Source organism: Diplotaxodon limnothrissa, linkage group LG12 (assembly GCF_057381915.1).
Source record: "Diplotaxodon limnothrissa isolate DT_005_m linkage group LG12, D_limnothrissa_male_GT1.1, whole genome shotgun sequence".
Lineage (NCBI taxonomy): Eukaryota > Metazoa > Chordata > Actinopteri > Cichliformes > Cichlidae > Diplotaxodon > Diplotaxodon limnothrissa.
This window is the reverse complement of record NC_140607.1, coordinates 7,560,421-7,583,189: the sequence shown is the minus strand read 5'-3', so window position 1 is coordinate 7,583,189 and position 22,769 is coordinate 7,560,421. Positions and strand designations below refer to the sequence as shown.

At 42.0% G+C, this 22,769-nt stretch overlaps 1 protein-coding gene across 3 annotated transcripts; it reads right to left on the bottom strand.

The window, feature by feature from the left end:
• Positions 1 to 1,668: 1,668 nt before the first annotated feature.
• Positions 1,669 to 20,920, bottom strand: bicdl1 (BICD family like cargo adaptor 1). Of its 3 annotated transcripts, XM_085367882.1 has the most exons (12): positions 20,528 to 20,920; positions 19,458 to 19,673; positions 11,439 to 11,555; positions 9,337 to 9,348; positions 8,102 to 8,248; positions 7,477 to 7,656; positions 7,141 to 7,359; positions 5,859 to 6,002; positions 5,255 to 5,385; positions 4,252 to 4,372; positions 2,916 to 2,969; positions 1,669 to 1,965 (listed from the first exon to the last, which is right to left on the bottom strand). In XM_085367882.1, the coding sequence occupies exons 1-12, from the start codon at positions 20,918 to 20,920 to the stop codon at positions 1,789 to 1,791; spliced, it is 1,911 nt and encodes a 636-aa protein (XP_085224008.1). In that variant the 3' UTR covers positions 1,669 to 1,788. The 3 variants fall into 3 exon arrangements, with proteins under 3 accessions (XP_085224008.1, XP_085224010.1, XP_085224009.1); XM_085367884.1 differs by lacking the exon at positions 2,916 to 2,969; XM_085367883.1 differs by lacking the exons at positions 2,916 to 2,969; positions 9,337 to 9,348.
• Positions 20,921 to 22,769: the final 1,849 nt, after the last annotated feature.

Here is a 22,769-nt window from a genome sequence, read left to right as displayed (position 1 = left end):
AAGTGTTGTAAAGTACAACAGGTAAAAGGTAGGCTGGAGAGGTGTCGGAGAGTGTTGGTTGCATTATACAAAAAAAAAACAACTTGAGTTTCTTCTCCTGATTTCAATGGAAAAATAATTTCTTTAAAACTAAACCAACTGTTGCAAATGGAACTATCTGCAAATACTTCAAAAACACATAATGTCACATTTTATTAAAATTGTTTGGCAACATGACCACATCCCCAGAGCTGAAAAAGCAGTTCCAAAAACTACCTGCAGCAGTCACTTAACGATGGCTCCAAAAGTGAGTGATTCCCCTAAAGTCTCATGTTAACATGGATGTTAAAATCCATGTTTACAGCCTTATAATTAACTCTTCCATTAGGGTATAAACCCAAGGCAAAACTTGGGTGTAGACTTTTTGACTAGCAGGTGTGCTAACAGCTAGCTAGAAGCTGTATAGCTACTAGGCTTCACCTCTGCTAAATTGAGCTAAACACCATATATGTGGTTTCTTTTCTTTTTGAACTTTTTTAAGTAGAATCTTCTGAAAATATATACGGCAGCTGTGCCATACAGAACATCTTCTGGAGTTTTGGTTAATGAATTTCTGGTATGTTCTTAATGCTCCTTAGCACTAATTAGCTTATCGATGCAGTTTGCTAATCATGCTAGCATGACTTAGCACTCCAGCCTCTGATCCAAGCTCTGGCTCCAAAAACACAACATGCAGTGGCCAAAATGCTTAAATTGAAGTTTCAAAACTATAGAGTCCAGAATTTTCTATAAAGTCTATTGTTCACTGATCCATTGGGCAATGGGCTGTAGCATTAGCAGTCGTTTTAAAAATACGTTTCTTTGTGCCAAATAAATTTCAGGGCCAAAAAAGTTGGAATCAAAATAATGGAACAAAGATAGTGATGTCTTGGTGGATTTAATGAGAAAAAGCAAACAAACGTTAAGCTATTTGTTTCTATAAAAATATTGCTTAGTGCAGCTTTAATAGTGTATGTATATATTTGTGATACCCCTGTAGAGATATCTTTTCTTACTCTGAGTGTTTGGATGTGGGGCTATAAATGATGGGGCTCCCCCCCCCCCCACTCACTTAAGCCAAGTAAACAACACTCTATATTCCTGATACATCAAGCCTCATGTTCCCCTGAACAAATGAATAAACCTGAGAGATCACATGGGCTGACTGGAGCATTGTTGCTCTGTACCTAGAGGATAGCAATCATATTCTGTCATGTCTTATAGTATTATAGACTTATAGCTTTCTCCAACTATCCTCATCTTTTCTTCGTGATCCTGCTTGGTCCCACGTATCTGCCCGTCTTTCCCCAGACTCCTTGGCCTGCTAACTGGGATGCATACAGTAAGAGTTAATAAATAGTCTTCTTTCTCTACAGAGTTGGCAGTGGGGTAGTAGAGATAGTTTTAGGCACTACAAGGAAACCTCCCCTTCTGGAGGTACATTTGATGACCCTGTTCATGCTCTGTAAGATCAATAGCTTTCTATTTGAGGGGCCTTAAGCCAAAGCCTCTGGGGAAGTTCTCAACATTTCACTCACTGTCAGCAGTCACCAATTAATCACTAGGGGAATAATAATGGGACAGATAAAGTGCAAAATGACACCCCCCACCCCCACCCCCCAAATAAAATAAAAAAACCTCAGTGTGCATGTGCCACTGCCTGTCTTTGGCTGTGTTTTTACCCCCTGTATTGTGATGTCACTACCCTCCTTGTCCTGCACCTCGTCCGTCTGCGTCTGTCGGCTGTGCTCAGGGCCAGCATGATAGGGTTCAGTTCTTTTTGAAAAAAGAGAAAAGTCTCTTGTCCCGGTCAGAGATACGCTGAGCTCTTCTTGAGGACTGACCCCTGTGGGTTACGGACGACCCCGACAGAGATGTAGGGGCTGCGCGCCACTCGTCCTGGTGCTTGTCCATCAGCTGCTGGTCAATCACTCTGTGCATATCATCCTAAAAGCAGAAAGGTAAATGAGTGAATGACAAGAAGGAAAGGTCATGCGGAGAGGGCGTGCGGTGAGATGTTACAAGCACTTCTGGAAACATTGGACCCACTGAACAAGTTACCTGTTGGATAGTAATTATAGAAACACCACCATTACCTTTCACCTGTGGTAGATGTTTCTGTTCTGTGTCCTGTTCTTTTTTGTATATGTGTGTTTTTTGTTTTGCTGCTGATACAACCAAAGTTCCCCTTGTGGGACAATTAAAGGATTATTCTATTGTATTATTATAGTTTCCCCTCAGAATACATTATTTAAATCATTTTTGAGAGGCATGGGAGTTTAAAATTATTCAGTAATTCACTAAACAAAGTAAAGGATTGAAAAAAAAAAAAGAATAAAACAAGCATAATTTTGGCACATTGTGTAAGAGTCCACTGTTCTGAACTGCACCAAACACTTTGAATCTGATGCCAGATTCATTCTTGGTTGTTGTTGTTGTTGTTGAGGTATAAAGCCACCAGAGGGCAGTAACAAGCTGTTTAATAAAGTGGGAACCAATTGTGATGTCAGACTGAGACTTACACTCGGTACCTGGAAAAAACAACAACCATAATATAATTTATCCGCTAATGTCACCGACATACAGTAGCATAAATATAACCATACACAATTCAAATATGTGAATTGATGAAGTGATCTGCACTTCTGAAAGGGGTGTTCTCTCAACAGGTAAGCTGACCAGTGGACCGGCATATGCAAGTGAAAGCAGAGAGGACACAAACAGGTGGTAAGAGAGGAGGTGGTGGGTTTAGATGGTTCTCTGTGCTGGCTAATGGTTTCAGATGGGGAGGGAAAAAAAGAGCTGAAATGGGCATTTCTCTTGGCATGGAATGGCTCAGCGGTGGCTGGTTTAGTTGGTGCGAGGTAAAACGGCGAGATGGCACTGCCCGGGCTCACCTCTAAGGCAGGAGGGGGGGTGGGTACCACAGGGGAGAAGGGGTGGTACAGAAGCTGAGAAAGGCCACTAGATCAGAAACCACAAGAGCCAAACAGTAAAGAGCCCTGAGGAGGCAAACTGTGGGTAGGGAGGAGAGAGAGGAAAGAGCAGCTTGTTACAGATAAAGGGGATGGGGAGGGAACACACACACACACACACACACACACACACACACACACACACACACACACACACACAATATGTTCAAGCAAAAAGTCTAATACAGTACTGTGTAAAAGTGTTGAGTCACCCCTTGTGGGTGGGGGTAGAAATTTATTGAAACACAATCTTGAAAGTCAATATTTGTTATCACTGACTTTATTCTTCAACACAACTTGAACTGTTCAAAATGTCACACAAAATCTAAATCTTCCAATTTCTTTAAGTTGTCTATTGATAATGAATTGGACCAAAAATTTCAAATTTGGATTCATCACTCAATAAGACCTGTTGCCACTTATTTTCAGTCCAGTTCTTGTGTAATTTACCAGAGTCTTTTCTCCCTGTTTCCCTTCTGTAAGAATGGTTTCTTGACAGCCACCCTCCACCCATACAACACTTCATCAAACAGTAGATGACTCAACTGAAGGGCCAGATGCCGGATCCCTCAGGTTCTGTGTCAGGTCTTTGCTGGATGTTTTTCTGATATCTTAAGGACATGACTTTCTGATAGCCTGAAGTTTAAAGGAGGGTTGCAACAGACTGCAAGTTGCAAAGTTCCTAAAGATAACATTTAAAATTCAGTCTTCACCAGGTTGTCTGTTATTTGAAGATATCACTGGTTCCTCCCTTGAGTAAGGTGCTTTTTTTTTTATGCTTGACTGTTTCATGGCTGAGTGTTAAAACCTTTAAAAGACTCAGAAATCCTGGAGAACTTTTCCTTGAGACCACTTTAAAAAATTACCAGAAATTCTGGCTCCTTAGAAGCAAAAAATAAATAAATATTGGCTCAAGACTTTTACACAGCACTGTAATGTTCCTTTACTTTTGTCCATCACAGACGAGAAACTGACACTCTCCCTCCGCAGTAAAGTGAGTAGCTCAGTTTGAATACACAGATGCTGTGAGTGGCTTTAAGGTAACAGACTGACACAAGCTACAGCGAAAACAGGGGGGAAGGACAAACTGTTCTAGCAGCTAGATGCATTTTATTCATGTATAAGTGTATTTAAAGTTGTCCAAACCTAATTTAGTCGCACTTCATCTTTTATTGCGTTGGCATTTACGTAACTTATGTTTTTAAAATGAGCTGTTCCAAAAAAAAAAAAAAAATGCTGAATATAGCCTTTGACCCACCTGCCAAGCCTCCAGCTGCTGCGACAAATTGAGCTTCTGCTGGATGGCGTCCAACAGCTGGCTGTTCAGAGACATGATGTCTATTTTACATTTGGCCAGCTCCATTTCTACTGCTTTCTTCCTGCAAGACACACACACAGACACACACACACAACAATATGAATGAAGGCCATGCACAAAGTCAGCTCTGGCACTTTGCCACACAAATTACTCAGTGACAGAATAAGTTGACTTCTTGCAGCAAACCTCACAGTTATGTTGAATATATGCTGTATCAATTTGTACTTGCACAAGCAGCAGATTTTAGATGGATAAGAGCACTTTGTCAGCATGTATGTCACAGTTCTAGATCATGACATTATGGTCTAGAACAGCGGTCCCCAACATTTTTTGTGCCACGGGCCGGTTTATGTCCAACAATATTTTCACAGACCTGCCTTTAAGGTGTCGTGGGAAAAAAAACAAAAACACGGCATCAGTAGGTATAAAAAAAAAAAAAAAGAAGATTTATTTATAATACATGGAAAAGACCCAGGAAAACTGAGTTAACGATTAAAAAAAAAGAAGATTAAAAACCCTGAAAACCATAAATTTCACACCTGAGCCTCAACTCTCGCGGCCCGGTACCAAACGACTCACGGACCGGTACCGATCTGTGGCCCGGGGGTTGGGGACAGCTGCTCTAGAACTGTTTTTTCCATCTATCTAGACTCTAGAATAATAAGGTTTAGGGTTAGGGATTAACAGACTTGATAATTCAGTTATCAAACATATGATTAAGATCTGAAATGATGGCTGAAAATATTTCATTATATTATAACTTGAAAAAAATTCAAGCGCTGTCGCACTGTTTGATGAACTGAGGCATAAATTTAATGTAAATACAGTAAAAAGATAAAACTTGTAATCTTTTCAACAGCAAAATGAACTTACTAAACCCGTGCATACACCTGTTGAAGTAGTGATAAAGGACTAAGCTAGTTGTGAAATCGCGCAGTCTTACTTAGCTATGGCATCGTCTCGGTCTCTGATCGCACTCTGGAGCTGCTCGCTGGGTTCTCGAACATCAGCCATTGTCCTCATTCGCTCGTTCTCTTCTCGGAGAGAGCGCATCTCTACAGAGAGCAGCGCCACCTGTGGATCATGCAGAGTGAATGCGAATGAAACATCCCTGTGAGATTGAGGCCATGTATTCAGGGTGCACGGTTTAATGGCAAAGTTAGACAACATGGTGCTCATGGGCGAGATATTTGTTTGACCTAGTTCGGCAGAGGATGGAGTGCGTGAGCAGCTTGTGTCATTTAAATCATGCAAGACGGCATTTTAAACCCACAGGAGAGCGTGAGCTGTCCTGGCAGAGAGAAGGTTGAACAAGGTTGAAGCAATGTCCCACATTAGAAAAAGCATGCATCAAATTCAAACTGATGCGCGACAGGGTGAGGACTACATCTGCTGCAATACGTCATCACAGTGTTAGACATGAGAAACTCCTTAATGCAGCGTTATTACCCCAGAAAGACAGGAAAGGATCTTGACTTCAGCTACATTTATTATCTAAATCTCTGACTGACATGCACATACATGATGCACACACATGGTTGTTTTACCTGGTTGTGCAGCTGCAGCAGCTCCTCTTCATTGCCGCGTGTTTTGTCCTGCTCCGTCTCATACAGCTCTCTGACTTCCCGCAACTCTTCTCCCAGTTTCCTCACCTGCTCCTCCAGAGCCTCCTCATCACTACGCCGTGAGCCCTTTGCACACAAAGCACACACGTTACAACAAAGACTTACCGTGGACAGTATCGGCTTTATGAGAAAGGAACTCATGTGTAAAGTGACGATGATTTCTTTAATGCTAAAAATATGCATTACATATTGTAAAGACAAAGTGAGGTGAGCATTGCCTGTTTAAAATAAAAACAGAGTAGTGGGAAAGTCTGTAGACATTCAGTGTACCTGTCTCCTGGCCTCCTCCATACATACTGATGATAATTTGAACCAAATACTTCAAATTTAGATTCATGACTCCATAAGACTGTTTCCCGTCCCTAAGTATGGCTTCCTGACAGCTACCCTTCAACTGAGACCATTTCTGATGGGGCTTCTCAGGTCCTGTGTCAGGTCTTTCCTGTTTCTGAAGGATGTGACTCTGGGATACTGCCCAACTTCTGCAGATAGCTTAGGCCAGGGGTGTCCAACTCCAGGCCTCAAGGCCCGGTGTCCTGCAGGTTTTAGATGTGTCCTTGATCCAACACAGCTGATTTAAATGGCTAAATTACCTCCTCAACATGTTTTGAAGTTCTCCTGGTAATGAACTAATCATTTGATTCAGGTGTGTTGACCCAGGGTGCTATCTAAAACCTGCAGGACACCGGCCCTTGAGGCCTGGAGTTGGACACAGCTGGCTTAGGCCCACCACTTCCACTTATCCAGTTTCCTCAGATTTTTTTTAGGACACACTGCACACCAAGTGCCAAGTTTCATCTAATAGTTATAACAAATGTTTCTGTGACAGACTGCTAGCACCAAAGGGCCTAAAGATAAAATTTAAAATGGATTTCTTTGTCTGTTGTTCCTTCCTTGTGTACCTTTCTTATGCTTGAATGATTCACAGGTCAGTGTTAGGTGGCTTAGCAAACAAAAGAAGTATTCCTCTGAAAAGCCTGGAGAACTATTGATGAGAACAAGCAGTGGCTCAAGACTTTTGTCACACAGAAAATAAGCTGCTGTATTGCTGTGTACAGTACTACATAAATAGTTCTTCTTTTGAAATAATTCAATCGCCAAAAATTACTAGTAGTCCAAAATTAGTCATTATCTCACTTTTTCAGGTAACACCTAATATTAGTCTAACAGCAACAATGCTGACTGCCAGCGTGTTGCTCATTACCGTAGACTCATTGCCATCCAGCAGATTCTGAGTGAGCCTCCGTAGCTCTAGCAAGCTGGTGTGGAGGCTCCCAGTAGGCACATCCTTGGCTGAGGAAGTCTCAGAGGACTCGTCCATGGAGGAGTCAGTGGACAGCGCTGAATCCGTGACATCGTTTCCCCGCAGATGAGAGCAAAGTGAGCGAACTTCACAGTAGGCCTCCCATAGCTGAAGACGTAGCTGATTGATCAACAAGACAAGATAGTTTAGATTATTAGTCACCAACACTCCTGATGCTCACAGCGAGTTTAAACAAACTGACTGTGGATACGATCAGGCAGTCATAAACATCGCTACCTGCTCCCTCTCCTGCTCCTGCTCCTCCTGCTCCATACTTTGCTCTATCTCACACAGCAGGCTGGAAGGATGGGGGGTAAGAGTTTGGAGGCTGTGCTCCTCCGTCAGCTCCTCCAACCTAGCGGCCAGCTGCCTGTGGGACACCTGAACCTCCAGCAGCTCCAGCTGGCTCTGCCGCAACTGGACACGAGAAAGGAGTTAACTAAGACTTAACAGTGGCATTCATCTCATTTCCAACTCTATATGTTTATACTTGGGCTATATTAGAGTAGCTCTGGATGATAGATAGTTCAAAATCATTGTTATTTATGCAATACTGAACCTTAGTGGAGTTCATCAGCGCCTCCACTGTCTGAAACAAGTTTTACCTCCCTTTCTCCTTCTTTTAAGTAACTTTTTTCGGGTTGGCTATGCACATAAAAACTCACAGGGATTACTTGTTTATACACTGATGTAATAGTGTATATACAATACCACTACTGTAATAGCTAGATATGAATGAAAATAAGGGAAAGTAAAATAATCTAAAACCACTCTAATCATTTGTAATAATGATAATAGGAATAATGTACACTATCTACTAAGGTAGCAATTATTCCCCGAAGCTTCATTTATGTGTCCGTACCTGGAGGTCCTTCTCGTGACACTGCTTCTCCAGCACGAGCGTCCTCTCCCGGAGCTCATCCACAGTATTCTGCAGCAACTCGTTCTCCTCGAGCATGGCGTGCACTCGGTGCTCCGACTCCATCTTCCGTTCTGACAGCATCTTAATCTAGCATTTCAAACAGTGACAGTTAGACCCTGCGCTGTGGGAAGCAGGCGTTACATTTAGAATCCAAGGATTGCTCAGATTTCCTGGTCGATCGCAAACAAATGGGCAGCTATGGACCTGATTAAAGGCTGCATATTGTTTTTTCCCTGCCTGTGAGGGAAGCTGGGCTCTTACACAAGATTAAAAGCACTCCCACTGGCCTAAAGAATGTTCGTTGCCTAGCACGGGTGTCTGCATTGGTCGCCACCCTCGTCTTCAGGAATGTTTTGGTGATGCTTTAGCATCTACACAAAGTTTCCTAGCAGTGTACTGCTTACCGTGCCTGTGTAATGGCCTTATATTGAAGACACAAGATAGACTTCATGAATTGTCTTCCCTTGCAGCTGCCTGAGCAGCTTTGCCCATTAAACAAACATCAGCTCTGCTCATTTTTTTATCCCTCCTGCTTCTGACCTACATCTGATAACCTACTTCGCAGCACAGGGAGCTTTCATGCAGAACAGTTGTTTTTACTGGCACATGTGCATCTACGTGATCAGGTTCTGGATATTTTGGGTAGTCTCTGCTTTCACCCTAACAGGCCAAAAAGCCATTAGTCATCAAGAACATGTCATATAAAGGCAAAGCATTGGAATAGGGGGAGCACCCAGACATTGCAGTATCTCTAAATATAGAGCAGGAGCCTTTTCTCCCAATTATAGCACAAGCTCTGCAGTCTGGGTGTTTTCTCCCTGGCTTTGAAGAGAAGCTGCGGAACAACCTGAACTCTTACAGCACTGACGTAGAGGACATATCCATTCAGATATGGCACAACTGACATCACAACACAGCTCATGCTCTGATAAAAACAAAAAAAAAAGTATCCAAGCTTGGCCTCGGAAACAGGGATCGGCAAAAATGCTGCACACATAACATATTACATACTATAAAGGTGAAAAGAGTCAGCACTTTGCCCCATCATCAAGACACATGACAGGCAATTGCAAAAATCAAAACAAATATCAGCGCCTTCGCTGTTCCTGCTGTTTTACAGTGTGTCACATGCAGCATGCAGTCAGGCTGAGAGACGGTGCAGGGGAACCACTCACTTCTAGCCCTTGCTGCTCCAACCAAGAAGGAAGGAGGGTGAGGGGAATGGGAAATGGTGAGAAAGGCGAAAAAGATAAAGAAGAAAGGAAAGAAATCACACAAGTGCCTCGAGTTCAAAGTGATGATCATCCCCTGAGAAAAAAATAATTTATTAAGGGAAGAAAGACTTTTCTTTTTCTTTTTATCATTAGTGGAGACTTTAAAGCATGACTGTGACTTTTATTGAACAAGTGGACACTGTGGCTACAGGTGGTAATTGCAAGATAATGGCATACTGACTCTTTAAAGTCATCATCATTAGGCAAGCAAAGTGAGGGGACCGGATGTCAGATAAACAGCAACATTTATACTTACCTACCTCGCGATCGATTACAATTAAAACTAATGATGCATCTCGAGTCTCCCACTTAAATGTTTGAACTCGCTATACTAACTAAATAAAAGATGGACCATAGACTGTGCTGTAACTCATAACAAAGCCCTAGGTAAAGCCTCAGGTGAGACATGCAGTGGTTTCACTTTAGAGGCTGTTTTCTTATATACACTCCCTGGTCTACATGGTCTAAATATTTCAAAAACCCTACTGGGAAAATCCCAATAAATGAGCAATTTCTTGCTGATATCCCATGTCAGTGGAAAGCTGCTTTAGGCTGAGGCTAAGGGAAGGATGAGGGCATCGCTGACTTACAGCTTGTCAAACCTTGAAGCAGATGAGTTACAGCAACAGAAGACCACACCAGGTATCTCTTTTGTTAACTAAAAATAGGAAAGTGAGGCTACAATTCACACTGGCTCACCAAAATTGGACAAGACTGGAAAAGTGTTGTCTGATGAGTCCTGATTTCTGCTGCAACGTTCGGATGGTAGGGTTGGAATTTAGAGTAAATAACATGAAGGTATGGATCCATCCTGTCATGAATCAGCAGGTCAGGCTGGTATTGGTGGTTTAATGGTGTGGGGATATTTTCTTGGCACATTTTAGCCCCTTTTATGAATTACTCCTATTACACATGGAGTATTAATTATATGCCAAAGCTTGAGTATTGTTCCTGACCACGTCCATCCATTAAAGGTCAGAGTATGTCACAAAACTCAAATGATCTCAAATTGGTTGGCTGTACTTAAATGACCTTTGCTGTCACCAAATCACAATCCAATAGAGTAAATTGGGATTGCAGTGGAACAGGATTTTCATTATGAACGTGCAGTTGAGAAACCTGCTGCAACTGTGTGACGCTATGATGTCAATATGGACCAAATTCTCTGAGGAATGGTCCCAGCATCATTTTGAATCTGTGCCACAAAGAATTGAAGCAGCTCTGAATCAAAAGGGAACTAGCAAGTTGTACCTAATGAAGTGCCCTGTGAGTGTATCTCTGACAAGAATGACTTCATGCAGTGCACTGTAAGTAAAGAAATAGTGAAAATATGAAATATTTAAATAGCTGCGTGTATGTTTGCGATAGTTTCCAGCCAGCAGAATATCGTCAGCATCCAAGGGCAATGTCCACACTAGCTATTTAGCTATTTTAGCTAGATTAGCTATTTTAGTTTAGCTGTCTAGATTAGCAATCTTAGCCTAGCCATGCGGATTTTCTTTCCTTTTTAAATCAACCACTGATGTTAATGTGACATGCATGTGGCACAGTTTGGCGCTGGTGCGTATTAAAGCGCCATCTTCAGTATAAATTTTTTTTTAGATAAGTGGTGACTGGCATAACGCGTTTTAAATGTAAATGCAAAATCCAACATTTCTGGTAAGTGTATAACTTGCCTTACTTGACTTGGGCCTGTCAAAAACAGTGTACTACATGGTTGTGGACAAAATGAAGTATCTGAACAGACCAGCTTATTCAAAAAATTGTACAGTCTTGCTTTAACTTCCCTTGAGTTCTGACGCCACCCTACAGTTCTTAGAAATGACTTAAATTGCTTCTACTATAGGCACCATGATTTTTTAACTCTTAAGTACCTAAGATAAATGTTCCTGTTAGAAGTTCTAGTCAGCTTTAGGGGGAGTTTTCTCACTTTGTGCATGTTCAATCAACTGTACTTGTTATGAAGTTATGTATACAGTAGACGGGATGCACACAAGGCTGACCTCAGCCTGTAGAGTCTCTAGTCGTGTCATGTGCTGGCGTGTGGACACACTCTTCTCCCTGAAGTCATCCCGTAATGAATGGACCTGAGTGGACAGCTGCCTCTCCACCTCTGCAGCCTGGACAAAGACAGAAAGGGAAGGACAGAAACTGAGCTTAAAAGAGGCCTGCTTTTAGTTTGAAAGAATACAATTTAGCACTGTAAAATGTTGCTCATGTAAGCGTTGTTCGTGGTAATACTGGCATTAAAAATCAATGTTAACGTGTTGCAGAACTTGATAACTTAAATTAGAATACTGGCACTGCAACTCTTTTGTCTTTTCTCCCCCATGGTGACTCATTGGAGGCTAACACATGCAGACACTCAAACACATTGCTGTTCAGATTGCACTCACACTGTGTTAGTGACACTGACGTGCTGTAAATCAGCCCTCCCCAGTCTGTTTTGGTAAATGGTGCATTTAATAGCTGGTTCTCTAAAAGCACAAATTCACCCACAAGTCATGGCCCTTGCTAAAAGCCTCAAACAACAGAAATGATCTGCTCGCTATTTGTGCAATCCAGTGAAGCAGCAGCAGCAGCCTTAGTGCATCACTAGAGCTTATTGGACAGGTGGGATCAGACCACACAGAGCCAGGCTGTGCATCATTAGCATAAAGCTGCACTCAGGAAGCTACATTTTGCATTATCATCACTGCCATGGCAACAGCAAAATCCTAAAAAGCATACTTTATCTCTCTCAGGAGATACTGAAAATTGAGTAAATGGACTAACAAAAGAAAAACTAGAAGCAGGAAGTCAGTTTATATTTCCTTATTTTTGTTGTCTTTTAATCACCGAGTGTTGAATGAAAGTGAGGATGACTTATTGCATCGATATCAATAAAAGCCTCTAGATGGCACTACACGCTGCTGCAGCTTTTTGAGGCGCTCACAGAGAGATGAAAGGGCTCAACAGCTGGGCTGTACATGCATCAGGCCATTTTAGTTCACTTCTGTTTGTAAAGCAGCACTGTTTGTGGTGTCAGTGTTCTTTGGGAAAGTCTCTAAGGACAGGCTGCCATTATGACCATTTCTGAGGCTCCACTCTGAACAACACCTAACAACACAGTGTAAGCACCATGACTACTCATGTTTCTACTGCTTACCTGCAAAGGCCTATTTACCTTTAAATAAATCAGTTTATCATCCACTTCAATCCATCATGAATTCCAAAAGCACACAGCGCTAAAAAAAAATCCTGATTTACAGAACTTAGCGCCTCATGGACAATCAAATCCTTCCCTGCATGCATATGACCTGGATTAAATAATGAAAATGGGGGTTGCTATATGTTATTCTTTTAGAACAAGTCAATAATGTTTACATCAGAAGGGCAAAAAGTAAAAATAAGTTGAAAAGTGAAAGTTAAGCTTTCCTTCAGAAAACATTGTGGTACTGATGGTCTAGAATAATCTCTGGATCCAGATAAGTTTGTGATATATTTGCAAACATGATTCAGGTCCCGACTAACTCTAAAGGTTTAATCACTTCTAAGCTGAACAAGCACCATCTCTTAACTTTTTGAGTAATCCTACCAACAAGTAGATAAACTGAACCAATCGCATGAACTACTTGGCAGAGCAGTGATGACTAAGTGATGGCTGAGCAATAACTTTAGTTTTTATAGGTCTAATTATTCATGTGTCAGCTTTGCACCTGGTACTTGAACACAGAATTGAAAACAAGCATGCTTTGTGTGCCATGCTGTAATAAAGGAGCCGAATGAGCTTTTATGAATCAAAAAAATATGGTGTGGGAAACCTTCTTTTTACTTTTTACAAGAACCAACGGTGGATGTATATAACTTGGGAAAGCAGAGGGATAAAAAACTCCAAGTTATATCCCAAACACCAAAGATTCATGGATGTTTTGTCGGCTAAATGTGATTTCCATGGAGTTTTTCCCCCTCGTAACACTTGTTTCTCTTTCCTGAACTGAGTGGTTTCATTCATATTTCAGGGCTGCTCAGGTGTGTGTGTGTTTCTTTATGTGTGATACCTCTAATCTACACGTTCTTTCAACTAGAGAATTTTTTGTCATAGTTTGTCATTAATTAGACTGTAATAATTGTCCTTTTAACATTTTGTTCAACAAGTGTTTGTTGGTTGGGTAGTCAATGTAGTTGACTCTTTGTAAACCTGTTGACAAACTACAGTCATGTTTTCTGAAATAACACAAAAGGACACCTTTTTCAAACAATGTAAATGCAGGTATGGGATATGTCATTCCAAAAAACTTGCTGGGAAAAAGGAAAACATACAAATACTTGACAGTCTGATCAGTTTAGTTCAGTCAAAAAGCCCAGATGTACTTATCTGGATGAACACTACATAGTGCCGTTGCCTTTGAGTGGAAAACAGGGGCAGGTAGCAGGAGCCAGTGTGACAAGCAGGCCAATGTGACATCTGACCCACTGGCCCAACAAGCTGACAGATTGAAATCGTTTTGGGCAAACCGCAGAATCGACCGTGAAGTTCCAAACAGTCACTTAATCTGTGCATAAACTCCTCAGATTCCAGATCAAGTATTATCAACATGACAGGACAAACTGGGGGGAAAAGAAATCAGACTGCTGCGACTGAATCCAGGGCACCAAAGTAGGGCTGAACAGAGAGACGTGTTACTGTAAAGCCTCTTTACTCTGGACATCACTTCCGGTAAATACGTGACATTCGCTTTTCCAAAGGTGGCAGGAGGAAGAGGAGGAGAGTCACTGCTGCTGATTCTGTTTGGGGCTTTCTGTGCGGGACCCGATTCAGGTGCATCAAGGGTCTTGGGTGACACAAGCTGGCATCAAACTATCTGTATCCTTGTACCATTCTGTAGAGCACATTCCCATGGTAACAACACAGAGGGTTTCAATTTGCATGTCACTCTGGTTGTCATAGCAACCGCAGAGAAGTGGGATTGGCGGAGCTGCGACTTGGGGTCTCAGTACTTGTGGTATTTTCCGCATTCTCTTTCTCAGAGCGCCGTTCCTTGCATGGAAGGAGGAACCCTCCGTCTTAAACAGTTGCATAACAAATCCCACGTGACAATACGTGAGTGCGACAGCAGATCTTATAGGTGCTCCAGCAACTGCTCCATATGGTGTCAGCAAACGAATGGACAGATGAGCAGCACTGGCTGGAGTTTATAAATGTAAGGTTTGAACTAACCTGACAGGTAAATTTAAGCAAGTGATGAGGAAAAAAATTGCACTGACTCCTCCTGTGCAGCCTCAAATGAATCAAACACAACATTCATGGGTGAGTCCATGTTTCATAAGTGAACTCTGAACGTTGAGGGAAGTAGAAGTGACCCCAAACATAAAGCGTGACACTTTTTTTTGACAGAGTCAGGGCACCCTCTGCTTTCTCCCAGCCTGTGTGGTAATGTAATTACAGAAAGGTCCCTTTTCCTGCTTGTTCGCTCTGATCAGATTAAGCCCGATGAGATTGGCTGCCCTGACACTCCAGACCCACGGAAACAAGCACACACCTCCTGAATCAATGACAGCCTATTTTCTCTGAGTGCACTGAAATAACATATAGCATTAATAGTCAGATCTGGACTCATTCAAAACACATACACACAAATATAGTGGCCAGACAGAAGAAAACCATGAAGGAGGGGACTATTTTTATGATCTTCTTTGCTCAAATACCAGCGTTACCTGCTGCTGTTATTAATTAAGTAGAGTATGGATTGAAGTTGTTTTGGTTCCTGACTTAATGCATATAGCAAGGCTATTAGCTTGGATTATAGCTAATCCCTTCAGGACCGTATCTTACCCCATGACTTACATCACTTCCTATGAAGTGCCCTGGGTTGTCAAGGTCATCTCACTGGAGCCAAATGAAAAGAGCCTGTTAAGAGCTGATCCCTGTGTTGTTAAAAGAGCACAACACTGTTTTCTTGTATTTGCCTGTAGGTTTTACTTCCTCTGAAAAGCTGGCCATTTTACATAAACAGACTTTTTAATGGGCAAATGTATAAATAAAAGCATAAATCATGAAATATTTAGCATTTAAAGAAAATAACTCAAAAAAAGCTGAGATCAATTCACAAATTGACCTTAATGTGATTCACCAGAGAAATAAAAGCTAAAATAAACCTGCAAATATAATTAATGCTAATGATTTCTCTATTACTTTTTTTGTTGCTTCTACATTTTGTAAATCCATATATATATGCTTTATTGGCAAACAGGTCTGATTTTGATCTCTGTGATTAAATTAGAGACAAGGCTGGATTTTCCGTGGCGTTGTGTCTGGTCCACTTGTTTGTGCAGTGATGTATAACACTTTTGCAAGAAAAGGTGCAAGGCTATGTAAAATGTAAACAAGAATGGCCAGTTCAAATATAGCTTATCAAATATAGAAACTCAGACATTTTGATAACATAACGCATTTAGTGCATTGACGACTAGGAAAATATTATATCTTGGATTTTTATTTGTTTGTTTTTTGTTTGTTTGTTTGTTTGTTTGTTTGTTCGGGAGGGGGGGGGGGTATTTGGTGAGATCTCACTGTTTGGGTGGAGGCTTTGGGAATACTATGACCTGACTATCTACTGATGGTACTGGAAATTTCAGCTCTATGATAAGTCACAAGGACAGTTTGCAGCTTACTGATAGTCAAGAGACATACTGTGCTTCCTTATAAGAAGTATGTACTGAACCTGTGTGTGTTATTAGACCTTTAGAACTGGATGACCAGCCCTGCTGTAACATGTAACTTTCTCTTTGACATTAAGTGACCACAATACTGCACAGTATATTTCTGAGGAAAAACTCTGTCTCATCATAACAAATAGTGCAATAAGTAAAGTAACAGCTCACAAATGCAATTTAAAGCACTACAAAAAACCAAAAACACGCAGGCCCATTTAGGCCTATTAAGGAACTGTCTTGCTTGTCACCAGCACAGTGATCAAATCCCACCATCAATTCCAGTAGAAGAGTCCATTAGTTACTGTGCTCGATGTCACAGGTGGCTTGCATGTTTGCAAAGACACCATAAGTGCTGTTTATTATACACAGGGTTTAGAGAGACATCTGCCATCCACACATTAACCATTGTGCACATCATCCAATCACATGGCTCCACAATGAAAACTAAACAAAAATAATAGTTTGTGAGCTGTGCCCGCCCACCTGCACGCTAGACTTTTGCATTTGTTTCCAAAATCCAACTTTTCAGTTTTCCAACTGTACCTTAGTAAAACAAGTGATGCAACACAGTGAAATGTGTCACTGTCCCAACTATTTTCAAACGTTATGTCAGAATGAAGTGAAAAATTTTGAAATATAATCTAATTTCTCAGTTGCAACATCTGGCATGTCTTCAATTAAAAATGAATGATGATTGCACAGTATCCCAACTTTTTTTTTTTTTTAGTAATCAGCAACGTGATTGAAAACAATTAGTAGACGTGCTTCATTGTGATTTTTAGGAGGCATGGCTTACGCAACAGTGACAAGCTAGTTATCACTTAGCCAACTTATTTAACAGGGTTAATAGGACAACATATAGATCTACTTTTATTATGAATCTGTTTCACTAGAAAATTTAACCATTACCAGAAACAGGTCAGATGAAAATGAAAGGCCTTCTGTGGCTTTACTACTGCACAGTTTCCTCGGGGTAGCCTTACATTCCCTCCATTCATCCAGACATGTAAACAGCTAATATTACTTAGTCACAGGCCATTGCTTAGTAATGAGCCCAGACAGAAAGAGAAAGAAAAAGAAGAAAGACGCAAAGAAGAAAGAAGAAAGTGAGATGGTGGGAGCACTGTGGCTGACCTCATTATTTTTACTAACCAGTAGGTCTTCCTCTGTCTGCCCAGCACCCTGAATCATGAGATCTGGATCGATGCAGTCAATTTGTTCTCGTGAATTTCCCTGAGACCACAAGATCTGCTGTCCTCCTCAAAACACAACACAGACCACTTCTGGGAATATCTTCAAAGTTTCCCATGCCAGGATTTCAGTGAAATTAAATCCAGTTTAATTATTCTAAGTGCCTACTTTTGCTGCAATCCACAGTAACTGACTTGTCCAGCATCGCCCTTTGATTGCAATGCGATCGTGGTGTTGGAGCAAAACAGCTCAGGAAGCCGATTTAACCTGATGAAGATGAGGGGGAAAACTGTGGGTTAAAAATCAACTGCACTGGGCCTTTCCCATGTGCCTGGGAGCAGATCATATCTTCTCCCAGGAGGGGAAACAAGCACAATCCTGAGCGTCATCAGAGGCAGTAGTGACGGCATTATCGAAGCACCTGTACAGGCCTGTCAGTTGTTCTGTACAGGGGCCTTGGGGCACCTTTAATTGTAGCTTCAGCACCCACTGTAAATCTACATGACACCAGTCAGTACAATGATGCCTCTGTTTACAGCCTTCATTTTGTAACACTAGCCTGACAGGTGCTGTATGTTTCTCTCATGTGCGAGACGAGCAGGATCAGGGGCGTTTCAAGAGTAAAAAAAAAATAATCATAAAATTCTGTCTGAAATAAATATAAAACCCTACCACTTGACAGATTTCCAGCCTCCATAAACATGAACTCTAACACATAGCTGGCCTGTAAGAAGTGATGGCAGCGACACTGATTCAACAGCGAGGTACTGGATCTATGAAACGAATGATGCTTCACAGGTCCTTTGTTTAAAGGTCACTTTTAAAAAGCAAAGAAGTTATAAAGGAGACAGAAAGTGGACCAAACCACTGTTAGGCATATGAGGGGGAGTCGATTTTTTCAACATGTAGAATATATAGTTGTTCATCGGCTATAATTAGCACAAAAGGACTTCAGGGCATATTGTTACATTGCTAAATATCATACTTAAGATAATGCATTAAGGTAGACGACACAAAGAAAGGGGGATCTGGCCTCCACCGTCCCCCCATGATCTCCACCAACGGTTACACTGATATGACAATTCAATTCTGGGAGGGGGCAATCAAATTTCATGTGCAAAGGAACAGGGCACACCACAAGCCACCAAATCTAGCCACAAACACAAGCAGCATTCTGGTCTGTGAAAGCACAGCATTCCTATGACATCAGTTATTAAATACGATGACCTTTAACCACCAAGCAGAACATAAATAATATTAAACCGTTGTTTATTAAGTGGCGGTGCAATTATCACAGAGGTGAACAGTGTGAATAAAAGGACACTCTAATAGAGCAATTAAGTGTGCACTCGGTCTGAATAGAGGCTGCTTGTTTTGATGTTGATTGAACAGATTGAGGTGTTGTACTGAGCTCCTTAGGAAGGCTTAATCAGCTCTGGCTACAAACATTAGCATTCTCACTTCTGTCAGTCTCCACCTGCTGTCAGACTCAGTTTACCCTAATGTGTTTCCAGTATATCCAACAAGGATAGAGCCTGAAGCTTTCATGGTGACCCCGATCGCTGCTATATTATACATCTGCGTGCTCATCTACTGTAATGTGTCTGTCAGGAGATCTGCTATGAGACCTTTTCTACTGTGCCAGTCATAATAACTGCACTCAAATTACCTGTCAATATGCAGAGTGCTATTGCATAAGTGTGCAGTCCAATCGTTCTAAATTATTCCGCTTAAGACCTGGAAGCTACACTTTTATATTGATGAGTTAGCATAATTCAGGTGAAGTCAGAGAGAGATGGGCTGAATAAAGATAGATCCACCCTGAGGGGTGATGAATCCTCACTTGGCTGAGCACCTTATGTCATACCAGCCAGGCAAACTGAGTTGTGGCCTCACTGGCCCTGAAGCCAGGCCAGAGAGAAACACTTATTCAGATACACAGATGCACATACTGGCATTTCTGTGAGTCGTGTTTCTAGGTGGGGTGGAAGGGCATTTACAGCGGCTTTAAGACCATGTGATTTGATGAGTCAAAGCCCAGACTAAATCTTCCTTGAGGGTGGCCCAGGGAGCCTGAAGCAACACATTTGAAGCACAAACATGCACACAAGCACACAGGCTGAAGCATTCCTCACCCTACTGAGTTGCTCCAGCAGTCTGTGGTTCTGTTCTGAGAGCTCGCTGATGGCCTTGGTCTTGTCCCTGTCAGCTTCTTTCAGCTGGACTTGCTGTCGCTCCAGCTCGCCCTGCAGCTGCTGGACATCCGTCTCCAGCTCGGCCACCCGGCCTTCCCATTCCCCCTCCCGGCTTTCCAGACGCCGTCGCAGCTCATGCTTCTCTTGCTCCAGGTGCTGCATTATGTTGACAAGAAGAAGAGGTCATCATGTTTAAAACCCTTAACTTTAAACACAAGTACCAAAAAAGACTATTGGGGGTTTGACAATGACAAATACTGGTGGTTCTATGGACTGAGAAAGTAAATCTGTCTTGGGCAAACACATTAGAGTATTGGTGGTTAAAAAGCAAACAAAAAAAAGTTGAGACTGGAAACACCAGTTGAATCCACTGAACAGATATGACCCTAGCTATTGGAGTGACAGTTCAGATAATAAGATGCTTCTTTTTTCTGCAGTTAGCAGTGGACAGATGTGTATTGCACCACCAGCAGCTGCCAGCTGTTATGGTCCTAGGATCAAGCAATCACAAAAAAGAGGTATCACATAGACTCAAAACAAAACAACATCAAGCACTGCCAAAAAAAAATGAAACAACATCAATAATAAGGAGATGTTAGGGCTCAGCTTCTCTGAGGATAAATATGGATCAAAGGGATGAACAGATGTACAGCAGATACACTAGGCCAGGATTAGTCCCTGTGTTTTTTCATGTGATTTGTTTTTTCTCGGCCCATGTGCCTGGTTGTTCGAAACATTTGGAAAACAACAAGAACAAAAGATCAGCTGTGAAGCCTTCGTTGTAAACATGATGAGTTTATAGTGAATGCTGTGCTGGTCACTCTAGCCATAGACTGGACTGAGCAGCATGCCTATCTACACTGTATACTATAACTAGGCTTGGAGCACATAACTTGCAAGTCTGCAGGCAGCATTTGTTGCTGAGTTTGTTTCCAAACAAGGCCTAAACTTGACACAAACCAAAACGATACTTGAATTAAAACTTGTCAGGCGTACTTTCTTTAGATTACCTCCAATTTCTCGTTGAGATCTTTGTGCATTTTCTCATATTGCTTGGTCAAGTCTTGGTTTCTCTCCAGCAACGCTTTGCCGAGTTTAGCAGCTAAAACCAAGTCTTTTTCCTTTTGGCGAAAGAGCGACAGCAAGTCTGCGTTATGCCCCACCGCAGGCGTGTCTGGGTCTGACAGCTGCTCCTCACCTCCCCGCTCCCCGGTAAGCATGGCCAGTTCCTCCTCCAAGGCCATCCCGAGGCCTCCGGAACCGGCGTGCCGCAGCGGATGACCCTGAAAGCCGCCGGGCTCCTGAGCGGTGGGGCTACCCCGGGACTCCATGCAGTCGCTGTCCAGCTCCAGTGGTGCTGAAACCACGGCAGACGTCTGCAGGTCTAGGCAGAACGCGGACATCGCCGCCCGGCGGAGGAGAGGCCAACAGATTACAGCCGACTGATTTCACACCGGATAAACCCACCCTGCTCCGACTGTGTTGGGCTGACCGGGCCGGCTTCTAATCAACAATTCATCCATTATCGTCGCTCTTCGGATCCCGTGGTGTTTAAAAAGTGCTGCCTTCCCAATTTCCTCACGTCCCCCTCTCCTCGTTAACCTACCAGCCGCAACGGTGGCTCTGATTGAATCCCAGCAAACACCGCCTCCTCTGCAGCTCACTGACTGCTTGTTTATGATTGCTCACAACAAAATATTTTTATCCCGGTATGAACCGCCTCAGTGAATTCTTCGCAGCTGTCGGTCGGTCAGGGTCCATCCCGTCTCGGGGTCCTGGATCCCCCATAATGATCGGCCTCCACACCGGAGGAACTTAGCAGCCAAACATGATAAGCGCGATCACGATGCCTCTCAACCTCCTTCCTTTCCTAATGCGCGTTCCCGCCACGGCCGTGACGCCAGCTGAAACCTGTTACAAACGAGCAGCCGATTGGGTGAAAATGATAGCGCCATATTTTGGTGCTTCACACACACATCTGTGACATCCAGTAAATGAACACGTGAAGGGATAAAATGAAAACACTGTGCTGCCTTTAGTAGTGCAGGAGCCTAAAACCTACACACATAAGCGGGCACTTAAAAACAACAACAACAACAACAAAAAAAATACAACCTTTTTTTACATTGATTAATTTAAACTTAAGCTTTCACGATTTTTAAAAAAAGAATCTTTCAACTTGATCGCTTGGTCCAAATAAATAGGCTGGTAAACATGGATTTATGTAAATGAACAAAAGGTAAATAAAAACAAAGAAAAGGTTAAAAAAGAATCTTGACTATTACCTACATAAACCCATCTTGCCACAGTTTGTGGGTATGTTTGACTACAGGTGTAGCTGGATTACAGTGTCAGAGGATGTTCAGGGGTATTTCTGGCAAAAATAGTCTGCAACACGAAGTTATCACGATATTTGATGACGCGCACATTTACAGTCTAGGTTCAAAATGTAATACCAAATCAAAGTGACCAGTAAGGTTATCATATTACGTTTTGTTATGAATTCGTTTATTTGAAAAAAAATGTAATTATTTACACCATAAGATACATATGATACATTTTGGGGAATGAGTAAGTTTATAACTTGTTTTTGGTTCTTTGAAAAATGCACGCAGCCTCTCAGATGTTTCTAGAGAAGCTAATTAGCATAATGAGCTAACAGCTGTCTGTGAAATGAAATGTCTGTACACAGTGTATCAAGATATAGCTAATTTAATTGTTGTCAAATTTACACAAATTTAGCATTAGGCTATATTAATTAGTAGTTATAAATAGGTGCTGCGACCTCCGTCCACCCAGCAGTTTGATGTCTTCCAAAAGCGCCCACTAAATATAAACTAACACAAATCATAAGGAAGAAAATGGAGAAATACATGATGGGAAACTGCTTATTAACTGCTTTAAGAGATAAATTCAGGGTAAGTTGATAAATAAAGGATTAAGCGCACAGGGATTAGGTTTAGGGTCATGTGTTTACAAGTTAAAGGTTTTTAATGGACTCGCTGAGTCCTTCACAGATACTGTAATATGTGTGTATGTAGTAATGAGGGGGATGGGGTTAAAGATGGGGTTGGGGTCCTACAAACAAAGGCTCTACTGGGAGCACAAAAGAAGTGGGTCACGGCCTGCTGGCCCACCATGGCCCAACTTTGTGGATGGGGGTGCCACCATAGCTCAGTGGATAAACTCTGCTTTGATAAACCTAAGCTTAATGAATTTATCCGTATTAATATTATATTATATTGTTTGCAA